Here is an 18,522-nt window from a genome sequence, read left to right as displayed (position 1 = left end):
AGACCAATGTAGAAGATACTTCGAAAATCCAAATCATTTTGTTTAAAGTGGAAACAGACAAGGGGAAGGCAGAAAGGCTGACATGCTTAAATATGAAAATCAGAAAGAAGTAGGTAGTAGAGTCTCAAAAAGGAGAGAGAGAGTTCCATTTCAAATAGAGAAGTGAAGCTATTCAGATAAAGGTAACATTTACAATAAAGAAGTCACTGGTGACCAATAAAGAGATTGCTCTATATCTGGGATTGTACAACTATGAATATTTATACCTACACACACACACAAATGCATGCACATATATTTTTTCTAATAGCTGATGGAAGACTAAAAACTACTGAAAGGGCAGGCCATAAATAAATACTATCAAAATGCATTCATAAAATTTTCTAATCTATTTATAAACTTCTAATTGAATATCTGAAAGATCATCAAGTTTCAAAAATAGTTACAAACAATATATAAATCTCCATTTTAAGTATTTTTTGGGTAACAGCATTAAAATAGACATCACAGATTTTTCAAATTGTGTGGGTTTTTTTCTTTACTCAACTGAGTACAGTGTTAGCATTATATAGTTTGACTTGACGAGAGAAACCGTAAAATTCCCAACCTGTGAGCTACTTGAAAAAGAAGTATAATGGTTTCAGGCACTATTGAAACACGCTGAGCTACAAGAATAAAGACAACACCATGAAGCTCCCCACCTTCATTTCATTTTTAGAACCTCACACAGAAAGACGATACTACATTAATCAGAGACAGACCACTGAGGTTAGATTTATTTTATTTAATATTAAATTTTATAGTTAAAAAAACATCGATTTCTTTTTTAAATGAGTCTACCACTACCCTTTTAAACACTGCAGTTTACTAATGATGTTAAAACTGCCTTAAGGTTTTAGAACTGAATCACTACTACCACACCTCAGTTAAGATGTAGCCTGCAGATCTCACATTGGGAATACATTTGTGTTTCAGGTTAAATAAACTCAGCCTCTTTTGTTTTAGAATTAGAAGAAAATTTTGTTGACTCAGGGCTCTATTTCTGTTACCTAGAGCTAAAAGAAGTCAGTTCAGCATCAGAATTTCTGTAAGGCATTAATTGGAAGTTTTCTGGGAAGTGGTTCACCCTATATTTTATACAATGCTGAAAATCTTATTTAAACTTTACAAGCAGTGTTGTTTTTAAATAAGCCTTCTCTAATGCATTTGTGTATACGTTTATGCACAGGATTACTCGGAAAAACAGAGATGAAGAATTTCATCCTTAATCTGGAGAATTCTGGTTCTTAACAATTTCCTTAATGAGACGCTCCCGGGAAGGTTAGACACCTCTGCTATGAGTTTCCTTTCCCCCAATTTCCGTTCACCCCACACATCCACACAAAGATGAGCTGAAGCAACTAGTGTGGCTGTATGCACAGGTAAAAAGACTACCTCGTTCTTCTATATGCTAAAAGATGTTAAACACAAAGCAGTTCTTTTTGTGAGCTTGTAACTTAGACAGCATTTACTGAAATCTTCCTTTAGCTTTTCCTCACTCTCCAACCCAGGCTCAAGATTGAGTCCATGGGACATTAATTGAGAAAACACACGAAAATGGCAGGCATCATGATTTCCTACTTCTGAAGACCCAGGATTTATAGTGGGAATGAACTCATCTGGCTGAGTCTTACCCATTAGGATGAATTATTCCTAGCAGGTCCTTCAGTTACAGGCCTATGTCACAATCTGGGAGGCAGACCCAGTCTATTGTTGGGATGAGGCCATTTTTAAGCAAAAGCTTGATAAGAACTTGATTTACTTATTATTGTTCTATAAGGTAGTTTATTGTTCCGTAAGGTAAATATTTAGGTAAATATTATTTTTATTATTATTTTATACGTATATAAATATTTTATATAAAGATGCTATATAAGATAGTTTAGAATTCCAACAGTAGACCCAGCTTTATCCTAAACTATTTATAACAATAGTAAATAAATCATACATACATAAACTTTTTAATACATCTTTTCTCTACTTCATAATCATTCTCACTCGCACACAACACACACACACACACGTGCGCGCACGTACACACACATCACAGGTTAGCATAAATCAAAATCAATGTCAGGTCTTGCTAAAACACAGATTCCTGGTCCCCACACCAGGGTGTGTGATTCAGTCTCTGTGGGATAGAGTCAGGAAGTCTGCATTTCTAAGGAGTTCCCACTAGTGCTGATGCTGGGGCTGCTTGTCAGATTAACCACACCTTGGCAGCTACCTATTGCTTATTCTTCCTAGTTCAGTTAACTTACATGTGAGCAAATCAATAGGAAGTATGGCCATAGAACAATCCTTCATAGTATAATGGTTAAGACTACACATTTGGGAGTCATACCAATAGGAACTATAAAAAGCACTTACTAGAGTTCATAGTATATAATAACAGTTCAAAAACTGGTGGCTATTATTATTAATTTTGTATTGTAGTTTGTGGCCTATCCAACATGCCTCTTTCAACATATTCCACATATTCCACTAGCTGGTCTTATTTTAAGAAAAATACACACACACACACACACAAACACAAAAATCAGGATTGTAACCAAAGACTCCATTTTGATAATCACAAATATTTTTTTATTTCCTTTCAAGTTCTAAAGCATTGTTCAAGTGAATATATGCACACACATGTGTGTATACTATATATAGATTATATATAGATTAGTGTTTTTGTTTGAACAAAGTCCAAACTTGGGCTAATACTCCTGAAAAGCAAAAATGGTGTTTGCAAACTGACTGACTATGCTTTTGTTTACAGTGATGATGTAAAAAAGAATCATTTATCAACTTAAGATTTTATACTTTATTAAGAACAGTTATTCCATAAAAGTATTCTTTATACATGGCAATATGTTGGAAAATGCAAGAGTATAACTCACTTATAACTCAGAAAAATTATAAACAGTTGCTTGCATTTAGTTCATAGTATTGTTAAAATATTAGGTTCTATAATACTATAGGTAGCCATGCTTCATAAATTAATGATTTAACCTAAGTGCATATTAGTTTCATGCATTCATGTAAACATTGTACATATATTACATGCATGTCTTAATCTTTCCAATCACCACATGAAATGAATTCTATTATCATCCCCATTTTGCAGATAAAGAAACCTAAACCCAGAGAGTCTAAATTACTTATCCAAGATCATATTTGTAATTTTGGTAAGTGAGATTTGAACTCAGGTAGTCTGATTCCACAGCCCATGTTTTAACCTGTTTATTAAGTTCAGTATTTTGTTGGGAAGCTGGGTCTGGACTTATTGAATTATATGATCTAGTGAGAAGATAAACCAAGTGACCAGGGAGTGCTGTTCTCCTCGTGGTTATGTTGGAGGTATAAGAGGTGAGGGCTGGTAGGTAAGATGAGAAGTTTGGGGCTACTTTGTGGTGAGTCTAGAAGTCATGGTTCAGCATAAAGCAGGTTAAAGTAAAGTGGATAAAAGCGGTACATAGGTTTAGAATCAATCTACCTAAAGGCTGAATGGCCCTTCACAGAGGTTATGTCATGCTCTGCTGTTATAAATTCCAGACTAGCAAATGCTTGGTCTTTTGTGCAGAGCTCCAAGAGACCTAAGGCCAGGGCTGCAGAGTTAATCTATGACTGCATAGAAACATATAGGGTCTTCTGCTGGCATCTGCTTACCCAAGGATTTGGGATCATCTGAGAGTTCTGCAGTAGCTAGTATGAGGCCTCTCATATCTGAGACCCATTCTGAAGATGAACTATTGTCATGAAGTGGTCCAGAGTCAGGATATGCCTACAGATCCTACAGTTCCTATCTTCCATGAAATACTATGAAGTCACTATTCATTAGGCCCCATCTGAACCCACCATGTTTTTAATCAATTTTCCAGAACTTCTTCAAACAAATCTTCCATTATTGTCAGTAATATGTCAAAAACCACTGGTGATCTGCTTTTGCCATGACTTCTGACCTGGCCACCTCAGTCCATTATAATGTTTCTCATTCCTTTCAGTAAATAATTTACATCACACATTGAAACTTGACATAGAGTATATTCTTACTGTGTTTACTAGGTTTTATACTGCATGCATATTTTTTCTCCTACTATTTTGCTACTGCAAGTACTTTGAGAATATTGATAAGATTTTCAACTCTAAATGAGGTACTCTATACCTTGTGCATAGTAAGATCTATATTAAATAATTGCTCGTTGGTAGTTTATTTTTTAAGACTCTGAATAAAAGTTTCTTGCTATGTATGATTCATAAATATTGCTACAGAACCATTCCTTAGTTAATATAGTTTCTTACTACATACTGCCTTTTACAAGTAAATAAAAAGTCCTTTGAGCATTTGAATCCAAATATTGGATTATTCATATTAAAATACCATTAGAACATAAACACAAAGTCGATAACTCAAATTCAGTACAGTAGTTAACCATACTTATCTTGGTTTTAAGTGTGTTTTAATAGTTTCTGGTGACAATTAAAATTAAATTTTATAAGCGAAGCATGATTCATTTAGTGAAATTAATGTATTATATAATTATCATTAGGTAGCAACAGGAGACCGTAATGATGCATCAAAATTCCATTCTGTGAACATTACAGCTTGTCTGAAACTGTGCAGAATCAGTTGGATGCAGCCTGCTTTGAATGCTTTTCTCTGTACTTTCAAAATCGTTTTAGTTTTTATGAAAGCATAATATTGCCTAAAGACCAGGCCAATTATACTATATCTAATCACGAGTGGTAAGGTTCCTATTTCAATTTTTAAAACTGAAATAAATTATAAAGAGCATTTCTCATCAAATTTAAGAACTAGAAGGCAAGAAGAAAGGATAATGCAAAAATTTCTGCATGTACAAAAATCACTAGGAAAAGTTGCAAAAGGGAAAGAAAAAAGAAAATTAAAAACTAATCATCATGTTGATGTCTCCTTGTGTGTTATTAGTTGTGCATTCCATGTGGGCTTTATATCTCCATTGCTAAATATATTATGAAAACGTTAAAGATCATTTTTTGTAAATGATTTTATTTTGCAATGCAAAGAATTTTATTATTTTTTTCCATTGCCAAATACTCTTTTTAAAAAAATTTTATCATTACACAATGAAAACATAATTGATTTCACTACCTGTTTGTTTTATTTGAATACTTGATAGATGCGACTAAATGAAATTTTTAGTTTTCTCAGTATGGCACTGTGGAGTGACAAATGTCATGTGATTTAATAATCATTATGATTAGACTATTACATTAGTTCAAGCCTCATATGCCTGGGCCATTTCACTTGCCTCCTGTTTCAGCTTTCCAGATTTAGAAACTCCCATTACAGTCTACTCAGGAATAATCTTTCCAAAAAAGAAATCTGATTTTGCCATACCTCAGACCCTTCTGAGGTTTCCCCAGCACCTTCTACAGCATGGTATAGAGATATGTGAATGATGTGGCATATGTTATTTATTGTAATTATGACATGTCACATTCTCATTTCTCTATATCTCTACTTATGCAATTACCTTTCCCTAGACAGCTCCCAACCTCTCTCAACTTTCCTCTTAATGAGTCAACTTCAGCATCACCTTCTCTATTATCTGCACACACCCTTACCATAGCTTTTATCAATTTGTTTGCTTGGTGTAGCAGAAGTTGTCAGTGCCCTATGCATGTGCCTCAGAGCATTTGGTATCCTCTGGCCAACTTCCATCTACTAGTATCTACAGTCTGACTTAATTCCCTTATATCAGATTGGCAGAAGGAATTTGGCTACTTTCTTGCTCTGGAGGCAAGAAGATCTCCAAATCTGTCACACTACTCCACAGTGTTTTCATCCAAGACCTCTCAGGATTTAGAATATATATTTTCAAGTTCCATCACTTATCAGGAGAGAAAATTCTGATACATGAGTTTGTATCCCTTCCTAAAGTTTGCCATTGGGATTAAGCTCCAGTTCTCCTTCTGATGGCTGGTTTAACAGCAACCCCTCTATTGGCTGCCATCTCTTCTTTTCATCAGTTCCTCATTTTCATATTAGTGTCACCTAACTTATCAAAGACAACAACAACAAAAAAAACCCCAAACTATTTATACCTGAATCTTTGTCTCCGGGTTTTGTTTGTTTGTTTGTTTGTTTTTTGTTGTTGTTTTTTTGTGTGTGAAGAACCCACAACACACAGTAAGATATTTGATACCAGTGCTATTGCGGGGGCAGTGGAGTCTTTGGATGGGATTCTGTAGTTGAATCGTTTATTGGCCAGTTAACGTCAAGGCCCCCTGGCATGTTCTAAGATCACAATGAACAAGATTTTCCCCCATGACAAACGGGGATGGCATAAAAGTGTAAGTGGATGTATGCCTTATACAATCTCTCCAGGACTTGAGAGAGAGAGTGACAATGCTAATGATGATGACTGTGGAGTTGGTATTAAGTATTGTCAGTGCTGTGAAGGAAAAAAATGAGATGCTCAAACTAGCCAATCAAAATCTCAGGACAAGGTGTGAAATTCACAAGATCTCTATGACAGCAATTAAATAAACCCTGTTCTTTTGCAGCCAGAAATGGTTGGACTAAAAACTACACCCTGTATCTAATTGCATGCTATGTATCAGAATCGTGGAGAAGGCTTATTTCACAGCACTAGCAATCATTCTATACCAAAGTCAGGGCCTTAGCAGGGAAGGGGTAGGACGCTGAAACATGGATATGGGACACCTGCGTGGCTCACTCCTTACAGGAGGAGGATTATTTACTTGCCTGGAGACCACATAGATGCCCCATCTGAGATGCTTCAAAATATGCACACCTGTCTCAAATTTTTTTCTCCTGTCAACTTCCAGACCATTAACTACACTCAAGACCTAGCATGACCCGTCTGAGAAAGTACTATCCTTGTTTAAGAATAAAGGAATTATTCATCAAAAGAACTGCAGAAACTGCCTAACATGCCCAGGAAGTTACCAGGAGACCATGCCTCAAAAATGAATCTTCAGAATGCTGGACAAGGGGTTTGTGTAATGTACAACACATACATGCCAAAGACGTGTTTACATAATCAAGTGAATTCACATCTAAATATGTATTTTGAGGTATGAATGTCCACTTCCATACTTTATGGTATACATATTTCTCTAAAAATAGTTTAATTCCAGAAAATATAAATATATATTAAATAATAAAAGAATAATCACACATTAATCAATGTTTAAATTACACAATGATCATAAAAGGAAAATCAAAATGATCAATAAGTTAAATCCAAACATATAGGATATGATTTAAAAAAAAATCTTGAAGTGTACCCAGTAGTCATTTAACGTATTACATTAGCTGTTTCTCTTTTCAAAATCAAAACGTAAAAAACGTATGCATTTAAAAAAATACATTTAAGATATATATAAATTTTTCACTTACCCTTACTTGACCCACAAAGGCATTGGCTTCTTCCTCCACCACAGATAAATTTCTAGGCAGATAGGGATCAAACACTGGAGCATTGTCGTTGACATCTGTCACTACCACATTTACTGTGGCAGTTGAAGTCTTAAAGAAAAACAAAGGATTAAATATAAAATGAGCTTTTTTTCATTCTGAATTCAGTTAGTGGTCATCCTGGCATATGTCTATCTGAAAACTGTCTCATTCTTGATCCTAGTCAAAAAAAAAATCAAAAAAAGAAACAGCTTGCAATTTTCAAATAGATGGAAAAAGCAAATGATGATATTAAAGGGCAAATATCTTCTTGAAAATGTCAAATATTTCCTGGAGGCTTACTTTTAGAAAATAATTTTACCTTTATTTTGCTCACATTTTACAGATGTCAAGCTTTTGTTTATATACATATTCACCCCTTTATCTCTGAAATGTACCATTTCTGTAGTTTTCACCACTTTCATTTTTCATAGTTTAAAAATAAAACTAGTGCATTATAAAATAGCATGGTACATCAAATGGGTATGTTCAGGCAAGCTAACACTATTATAAAATACTATGTTACTAATTTTCTAGGTTTACATCTAAACCAAGAGTTTGACTGTTATACCCTCATCATGAAATGATTACCCTGTGGATATGGTAAGTAGGTAAACTTACCAGTAGTATGTGCTATCTAGTTAAAAGGTAAATCCCAGGCCTGCTCCAACCAGAAAATATTATGTAGGTCAATGACTTTTGCACAATCAAAGAACATCTTCATACATGACTCAAGCTGGCATCTGCTCTCTCTAATCAAAGCCTAAGTACAGCACATGACCTGTACCTAGTTCTGCCACAGTATGGGGCAGATCGCAAAAGGCTGAGAGCAAAGACAGAAAAAGAAAGAACCCTATTCCAGAAAGTAAAACATCCAGTATGCTGTAAAATTAAAATATTTGATAAGACGTAAATAAAAAGGAAGAGGAATAAAAAGGATGAAACTGTCAAGAGAGAATTATCCAACTTTTGTTTAAAAAAATACAGATACAGTTTTTACTAATCTGTAAGTGATTTAGAGTGAGGCTAAAAAGCTGAGCATAAGGTAGTGACTTCAAGTTGAGTGGATTTGAAGAGGTTTTGCAGCAGTTGTGGGCCTGAGGGGTAAAAAAAATGGATTTCTTAGCTACCAAGGAGAGAGGTCCTGCTAAATATCCCTTGCTTTCTGTTGGATCACTGAAGTTCTACACTATATGAGTAATGGTGCATGGGACTAGCCCAGGTCTACTCAGATTTAAACCCAATGGTCCAACTCTGATTAAAGTGATATGCACCTATTCTGATAGAAGCAAAAGAAAATTCTCTTTTCAGCAATATAACTTTCTCCCAAGCCTCTATAATTTTTTTTATACACAATGTCCAGCAGTCATTAAAAGATTACCATGCATAACAGGGACTTCTTGGGTATTGTTAATGGCTTATTTATCTGTGTACTGGTTTTATCAGTGGGCTTATCCTTTGAAAATTCATATAGCTATTCATGTATGATTTGTACATTTTTTATATTTAAAGTTTAATAAAAATTTTATTTAATGATATGCACAAAGATGGCCAGAACAGCATGATATAGCTCAAATCTGGAAACCACCCAAATGTCCATCAATAGTAGATGGTTATATGCATTCTGTTTTATGCACACAATGCAACAATATTTAGTACTAAGAATAAGCATACTACTGCTATAGGTAATCACTTGGATGAATTTCATGAACATAAGATTGATTGAGAGAAATCAGATACAGAAGTGAACATACTATATTATTTCATTTATATAAATATCAAAGACAGGTATACTCTCTTCATGGTGATAGAGTCAGGATAGGGGTCACTTTGGGGAAAAAGATTATGAACTGACATAATCATAAAATTGGGCTTCTAGAGTGCTGATTAATTTCAGTTTCTTGTTATGAGTAGTGGTTATATAAGTGTGTTCACTATGTGAAATTCATTAAGCTGTATAACTATGGTTTGTGTACTCTTCTGTGTATATTTCCATGAAGTCGTCTAATTTAAAAGATGCATACACACAAACATATACATATGTGTACATGTATGTCATTATGTATAATGGAATTCGAATAGCTTCTGACTAGATGGAATACAGATGGTTTTATTTTCTCCTTATAACTTTTATACACTTGACAAATGTTTCCCAAGAAGGCTACATTGCTTTTATAATAAAAAAATATTTTAACAAATGTTATTTCTTTAAGAATTGGGTTAAAGTTAAAACCAGTAAAATAAGATGTGGTTTTACAGCTGCAGTATTTTCCAGTTTGCCTGATGGTGAACAAGAAATTGACAGCTTGGAGCTAAAATCTGAGTGGCCACATTAGGGTTTACTGGCTTTTCTTCAATCGGCCTGCTCCCCTTTATGTCAGCCTATGTGTATTTCCTTCTCAGTCTACTGTATTGTTTCTCCCATTTAAAATTCCCATTCTTGATACCATGTAGCAGGATGTTTTCAGATTATCCTGGATCTTGAGTCAAAAAGACTGTGAACTGCAACTGGGTAATGAAGAACAGAACTGGATCACTAAGTAAACTAAGAAGTTAAATAAACTAAGAAGTTAAATAACTAGTGCCCCCATCTTGTGCTAATATGGGCTGATATGTATGGACTATGTAAGCAAATTTTGCTATGTCTTAGTGAATTTTACATGAAATGAAAAAGTTCAGATCTTTGGCTGAAATATAGAAGCACACATGTAGTGCTTATTTATTTTAATTTACAGCTTATATATTTCTTGAAATGTCTGAAGATCACTTGCATCAGAATCACGAGGGTAATCAATAAAAATGCAGATTTGGGGGCTACACATTAGATCTATTGATTCTATTCTTTTGAATCCATGAAAATAATTATAGATTTTTTAGTTATAAAACATAATCATGTAAATTTTTTGAAGTGGTTCAAAAAGATGGCAACAATATGTTTCAATGTGGATCTGTGTCCTATAGAATGTTTATGTATCTTATTAAGAAAAGATTTTTAGTTATTTAAGTTTAAATACTAGCAAATGAACATACACAATTTTAATTAAAGTAAGAGAACAAGATAATATGTTAGCTAATACATTATCATAACACTTAATTTCAAAAATCAATTGAACTTACATCATGTTTATTGCAGCTCTATATACAATAGCCAAGAGTTGGAATCGACATGGATAAACTTAGAGAAAATTATGTTAAGTGAAATAAGCCAGGCACAGAAAGAGAAATACCACATATCCTCACTCATAAGGAAATGTGGTATATATACTTAATGGAATATTACTGTCATAAAAAAAGAATGGCTCTGCAATAAAGACACTAACACAGCATTTTTTTTTTGGTATAATATAAAAAATGAAATGTGAAATCATAATCAAAGAAACAATGTACATTCATTTACACAAAGTATTTTTTTCTAATTCATGAGAACATATTTATTTAAAAGTATTTATAATCTTTCTTTTATATTATGAACTTTGTTGAGCTTATCAAGCTAATTTCTTAAATTATTAGGAACTGGATTTAGAAGTATAATCTTGGATAATTAATATACTAAAAATTTATTCATTCTGCATTTGCTGAAGATGAAAATATTATGATAGTTCTCTATTGATACAGTTCTAAATGAAAATATATACTTATAAACTGACAATCAAAAAAATGTGTACTTTACATAACTGAGAAATAGAGAATGGAATGATGTATCTGCTTTCATATTTTGTCAATACAGAAATGTATCCAGAGACATATCTATGCAAACTTTTAAAAAAATTTGTATAAGCAGGTAATGTTCAAACTTTAAAAAAGTTGCTTCAACTAGGATATACATTGTGTATAATAGCATTAATCGAAGAGAGGAGACTTTAGATTTCACAATAATCTTTCTTACTATGAATGAATATTAGAACGGTTTTTGCTTTGGGAAATGGCATACATAGAAGAGTTCTGTAAAATATAATGACTATGTATACATTTATAAACACACAAAAACATAAGTATATGAGCATTTCTGAATAGCAAAGCATGCAGTGAGACTAAAACACAACTTAAATGGTATCATGATGCCAACGTAAAATTCCCAAAATGAAAGAAATTTTTATTTAATGTATTTTGTCAATTTAACCAACGTCTGCATTTCTAAATGTTGGTAACATAAATCTATTTTAAGTGAAATGTAATTTAGATAATATTTTTAACACCAGTAATGATAGTGCCATTAACCTACATGAACTCATGTTATAGGCCAAATAAAAATTTTATTTATTTCAATAATTTTATTTTGAATTCTAAGTGGTCAGCCAATCACCCTGTTCCAATAAGCAGCATAAAAGCTATTAGGAATGACTGGGTGAATCCCCTGATAAGACCAATGGTGCATAGAGAAACACGGAGCTCTGAGTGGTTGTGAGTGCTAGGATGGGCGCTAACTGTCCTCTGGTAACTTTATCCTCATGAACTTCCACTACCCTACATGCAAAATAACGAATCTGAACCTCATCTTTAAGATCTCTTTCATTACTAATATTTTACAATTATAAAATATAAAAAAGCTCCTGTCTCAAAATTTAACACACACACATACACACACAAATACAACATCTAACCAAATGGAACCTATGCAGATAATTAAAGATGTGAAGAAATCAATACTAATTCATTGTTTTGGCTAAAGGTTTCTTTCAAAACAATAAAGCATATTAGTTTTCATAAAATGGTTTACAAAATTTCTTCTTCATCATACAAATGATGTCATCTTAAGCAATGTTATGCCTCAGACAATTTTTTCATCTGTGTAAATAAATATAAAAGAAATATACTCAGCTACTATCAAGAGTATAATCATAAATGAATACATATATAAACTTTTATTTGTAGTGTTGATTCTCCTTTTATCTACATTGTATCTTTTAAGAAGTTCTCATTTATGGTATTTTCTTTCTTCTACCGATTTTTGAATTGAAAAATAATTGATTATATTTATTCGTGGGGTGCAGTGGTGAATATCAATAGATGTGTGCAATATGTGATGATCAAATCAGGATAATTAGCGTATTCATCTTTACAAAATGTAATCATTCTTTGTGACCCTTAACCAATTTCTTGCTAACCCTACTCCCCCTCACCCCTTCCTACCTCTAGTAACCACAGTTCTGTTCTCTTCGTTTGAAAGTTCAACATATTATTGTGGTTGTTTTCTCTCTCTCTCTCTCTCTCTCTCTCTCTCTCTCTCTCTCTCTCTCTCTCACACACACACACACACACACACTCACCTCCCAGTTATGAATGAGGACATGCTGTATTTCTCTTTCTGTACCTGCTTATTTCACATAACATAATTTTCTCCAGGCTCATCCATGTTGCTATGAATGGCAGAATTTCATTCTTTTTTATGGCTGAGTAGTATTCACTGGGTGTATATACACATTTTCCTTTTCCAGTAGCCCACCACTGATATTTAGGTTGGTTCCAACTCTTAGCTATTGTAAACAGATCTGCAATGAACATGGGAGTGCAGGTATCCCTTTGACATGATGATCTCCATTCCTTTGGGTACATACCCAGTAGTGGGATGGCTGGATTTTATGGTCAGTTCTATCTGTAGTTTAAAGGAACCTCCATACTGTTTTCCATAGAGGCTGCACTAATTTACAGTTCCACCAACAGTTCTTCTTCCTATTAATTACACACTTTAAAGTAATCCATTTTAGGCAATAGGTATATTTGTTTATACAAAAGTTACATATCCAGAAGTGAGATTCTTAGATCATTTGGTAGTTCTATTTTTAATATTTTGAAGAACTTCTATACCATTTTTCATAATAGCTGTATTAATTTCCTTTCCCATCAATTATGCACAAAGGTTGCTTTTTCTCCACATTCTCACCAACACTTATCTTTCATATGTTTGATAATAGCTATTCTAACAGTTGGGCGGTGATATCTCATTGTGGTTTTAATTTGAATTTCCCTGATGATTAGTGATGTTGTGAATTTTTACATACATCTGGAATCTCAAAAAGTCAAACTTACAGAAGTAGAGAGTACAATGATGGTTACAGAGGCTGGGAAAGGGGGGTGGGTGGGGAAAGAGGAGGTATTGATCAAAGGGTACAAAGTTCCAATTAGACAGGAGGAATAGGGGTTAGTGGCCTACTGCACAGAATGGTGACTATAATCAATATTGCATTGCATGTTTAAAAGTTGCTTGAATGCTGGATTTCAAATGTTCTCATAACAAAAGATTGATAAGTACGTCAGGTGATGTGCATGTTAATTAGCCTGATTTAATCATTCTACAATTTAAATAAATATACATCAAAATATTATATTGTACCCTTAAATATATACAATTATTATTTCTCAATTACAATTAAAAAAAATAATAATACATACTGAACATTCTAACATGGTGGCCTAAACAGTCTTTCTTGTTATTGTGATTTGGATTTTTATATTAAAGTTTACTTTAATAATATGTGACACAACTTTTTTTTTTTTAAACCTATGTTTTTAAGAAATACTCAGAACTTTGAAAGTAAAGAAACAAGAATTTTAATCTGGAGTCGAATGGAGGATGAATTAAAACGAGCAGAGCTTAAAAACATGTAGACTGCTACTTCTCTTCTGGGATTTTCCATCTCAGGAAATGACATGGCAAAATAATTTTTGATGTTACTCTATCTCTTTTCCACAATTGACTTTTACCAAGTCCTGTGAACTTGACTTTATAAATTGGTTTTGTGTTAGGCAGTGATGCAACAATAAATAAGTAATACAATTTTCATTTCCTTGAGTAAATAGCTATAAGTGGGATTACTGGGTTTTATGATTAGTGTGTGTTTAACTTTGTAAGGAAATAAAGACTGTTTTGTTCAGTAATTTAATGAATCTTTTTAAATTCATTTTCTTGTTAATAAACTTAATGAACACTTTGAAAAAGAGAGTGTAATATTACAAATTTCATAAACTATTTTTGAGTAAATACTAGAAAGAATAAGAGTATGGGTTTTCACTAAGCATTTAAATCATACAAAAAATTATTTGTCTTTTAATCATTTGCGTTTTATAACTTTTGCCTCAAAATTTATTAAATAGCTCATGGTTTAGAAATGATTTTTTCATATATTATGAGAATCTCATAGCACAGCCATTTGTTCTGTGCTCTTCAGGATTGAAATTCAAGAAATAGTTTAATAAGCATGTATGCTTAGAATTTATCTGAGCAGAGACACATGGTCTGCACAGGAATCAAGCCAGAAATATTTCCATTTGTTTATTAAGAAAGCACATAACAGTGCCAGAGAAAAGGTAATCTTTCACATATGGGACACTTATCATTAATCTATTTCTTAAAGAAGAAATATGTCTAATCTCAAAGGTACAATTGCTTTACTATAGTCTTTCATATCCACTAAATATTCACAGAATTATTATGTTTTGATATTTCAATATATAGGTAGAAATATTCTTAAAGATGAAAAGTTAAATAGGGTAATTTTTTTTAAAAAAGTTGTCCCATTGCTACGAATTTTTAATAGATTAGAATTATTAAAACTTGCTAATTTTCATTTTGGAAGTAAAAGGCAGGAGGTCTTCTTCCGAGATTATATTCCTTGAAAGTTAGAAATGTGTCTATCATGTCTACCCATGGGACTAGTCATCAACGGAAACTCAATGAACACTGTTAAATGCTTGCTATACTTTTTTATATGAAAATAATTATATTTTTATATGTTGAAATAAATTACCTTCTAACTTATTTCTTCTAAACACCTGAAAAAGAGGAAGAGCTGGAAGGAATAATGAAAATTTTCATTAGCAAAAAAGAGCAAAAAATGCCATTTCTAGAACACAAAGTTTTCCCATCTGAATAAAAATGTTTATCAGTGTATCTAAAATTCCCTTCAATATAAATAGAGATTTTGAAGTTTGGGACAATGAGTAAATATAGTTTAGGATTTGATCATTTTTGATTTAAGCCTGTAAGACAAGAAAAATACATATATTCAGTAATGGGCATATTATTTAGAGAATACTAATATAAAACTTTTTCATCCTTAAGTATAAGACATCTTCTAGCAACAACATCAAAAGCCAAACCAGTCTCATTTACATCATAGCATTTCTTTCAAGATGTAGAGAGGGTGCCTGTTCCACCATCAAGAATGAACTGGGAGGTTTTCTTCCCCTCTGAGAAAAACACACTAAAAATGCAGAGTGTCTTCCAGAAAGAGAAAGGAGAAGTGTTTCCTAGTGTAGATTGTGAGAGGGAGAAGAGGAGACACAGAAGAGACAAGGAGGCAGGAGGCAACTGTTCTCCTCCTAAGACCCTACAGCTGCTCTGGGCCACACCTTAAGAGAGGAGGAATTATGTAAACATTATGGGGAAAGGGAGATAGGTATTGGGATGATAAGAAAAATTTGGGTAAATTAGTGGCAGTATTTCTCTGGAGCATGTAAGCCTCCAGAGAATTTTCGTGAGTTCCATAGAAGGCCACACCTAATAGGAAATGGCAGTGAATATACATCAATGGCAGAGAGAGGTGGCCCAAGGGAAAAGCTTGGTTTGTGTGTACATAGCTCCAAAAATCCTAAAATTCCCAAAGGCCCTCAGGCGCTGAGAGATTTGCTATGTGAACAACACCTTGGGTCAAGGAGACAGGATCTTATCTGCTAAAGTTGACTGTAGCATCAGCACTCAACAGTAGTGGACACCACTGAATGCTCAAAACACCACTAAGGCGTCTTATTCATAAAGGCTTTGCCAAGTCCTATTACCTGGAGTGCTTCCCATGTATTTTCCTTTAGTAATTTTATAGTTTCAGAACTTGTATGTAAGTCTTTAATCTGTTTTGAGTTGATTTGGGTACATAGTGAGATGTACAGGTCCAGTTTTACTTTTTGTGCATATGGATGTCCAGTTTTCCCAGCATCATTTACTGAAGAGGCAGTCTTTTCCCCAATGTATGTTCTTGCTGCCTTTGTCAAAGGTCAGCTGACTATAAATGTGTGGGTTGATTCCTGGGTTTTCTATTCTGTTCCATTGATCCAAGTGTCTGTTTTTATGACAGTATCACACTGTTTGTGTTACAATAGCTTTGTAATATAATTTGAATTGGGGTAGTGTTATGCCTCTGGCTTTATTTATTTATTTTTTTGTTTGATGAATAAGACCACAAAAGCACAAGGAACAAAAGAAAAAATAAGTAAATAGATGGTATGATATCCGTAGAGGGTTAGAAATCTTGATTCTCATTTGATTTTCAGAATCAGTTTTTAGGTAAATGTATGTATGGGACAAATAGCCTTGGATAGGAGACAACAGTCCACAGATAGCGTGGCAACAGCCTATCTAAACAACTCTGATCACTGCTTAGGTATGGGATTGAATACTTTAATAATTTTAGAGCTAACAGGTGATTGTCATACCTATCCTGTTAAGAGATTTTAAGAACTGCTGAAGGGAAAGATGTGAAAAAAATGTTTGCTAGGGGCAAGCTGTCTGTTGGTGGAAACTTTAGGGATAATTACACTTAGATTTATATCATTTAAGGAGAGGTTATAGTTTAGACAATGATTACAGTTTGACCAACTTAGCTTTTCACAAATTGTACTTTGGAATGTCATGTTGTTAATTTTACCGATGTTCCTAGTTTCCATTGTTAAACTATACTTAGCCATAGATAACTTTTGTAACACTGCACATGTCTTTGTGTCCTTTTGTAAAGATTGAGTCAACTGATTTTTCTTGTGAAACTTCCTTTTCTTTACAATAAAAAACAGAAGCTAACTTTGAATTGGGGCTGTACCCAGTTTTCTTCTTCTAACAGAGGAGCTGCTGAGGTGCAGTCCCTTCAGCTTTCTCGTCACATTCATGGTGCATTGAGTAATCTTTTTTTCATCTCTGTTACACATTATGGCTCTGACTTTTATTTATTTATTTATTTATTTATTTATTTATTTATTTATTTATTGCTTGATGATTAAGTCCCCAAAAGCACAGGCAACAAAAGAGAAAATAAATAGATGGTATGATATCAAACTAAAAAGCTCCTGCACATCAAAGGAAACAATCAGCAGAGTGGAAAGACAACCTACTGTCTAAGAGAAAACATTTGCACAGTATACATCTAACAAGGGATTAATATCATGAATAGACAAAGAACTCAATCAACTACACAGTGAAAAAACAAATAGTCCATTTAAAAATGGGCAAAGGAGATGGATAGACACTTTTCAAAGAAGACATACAAATGGCCAACAGATATATGAACAAATGTTCAGCATCACTAGTCATCAGAGAAATGCAAATCAAAACTACATTGAGATATCATCTCACCCCAATTAGACTGGCCATTATTAAAAAGACCAAGAATAACAATTGCTGCTGAGGATGCGGGGAAAGGGTAACTCTTCTACACTGTTGGTGGGATGGTAAATTAGCACAGCCATTATGGAAAACAGTATGGGTGCTTCTCAAACAAGTACAGTTAGAGCTATGATATGATCCAGGAATCCCACTACTGGGCATATATTCAAAGGAATGGAAATCATCATGTCAAAGGGATACCTGCACTTCCAAGTTCATTGCAGCTCTATTTACAATAGCCAAAATATGGAACCAACCTAAGTGTTCATGTACGGATGACTGGATAAAGAAACTGGTATATATACACAATGGAATGCTATTTAACCATAAAAAAGAATGAAATCCTGTCATTTGCAGCAACATGGATGAGTCTGGAGAATGTTATGGTAAGGGAAATAAGCCAAACTAGGAAAGAGAAATACCACATCTCACTTATAACTGGGTGAAAAGAAGAAAGAAAGAAGGAAGGAAAGAAGGAAGGAAGGAGACAGAGAGAGAGAGAGAGAGAGAGAAGACTACAACAATTCATTGAACTTTCAGAAGGAGAAAACAAACCTAAGGTTACTGGCGATGATTGGAGGGAGGGAGGGTGTTTAGGGAGGGACAGGTCAGCTAAAGGGCATAAAAAAAAAAAATCATGATTTGTAATAATGAATATGCTAAT

At 33.6% G+C, this 18,522-nt stretch overlaps 1 protein-coding gene across 10 annotated transcripts in view; it reads right to left on the bottom strand.

The window, feature by feature from the left end:
* The window catches only part of PCDH15 (protocadherin related 15), an 801,855-nt gene that overhangs the window by 241,422 nt on the left and 541,911 nt on the right, over window positions 1–18,522 (bottom strand). For all 10 annotated transcript variants that reach the window (XM_063103018.1, XM_063103019.1, XM_063103017.1 and 7 more), the window contains one exon: window positions 7,436–7,564. In XM_063103018.1, the coding sequence (XP_062959088.1) occupies window positions 7,436–7,564 (129 nt within the window). The remainder of the gene's footprint in view (window positions 1–7,435; window positions 7,565–18,522) is intronic.

The sequence above is a fragment of the Cynocephalus volans genome, chromosome 7 (assembly GCF_027409185.1).
Source record: "Cynocephalus volans isolate mCynVol1 chromosome 7, mCynVol1.pri, whole genome shotgun sequence".
In the NCBI taxonomy this organism is placed as follows: domain Eukaryota; kingdom Metazoa; phylum Chordata; class Mammalia; order Dermoptera; family Cynocephalidae; genus Cynocephalus; species Cynocephalus volans.
This window is presented reverse-complemented; position numbering and strand designations above follow the sequence as displayed.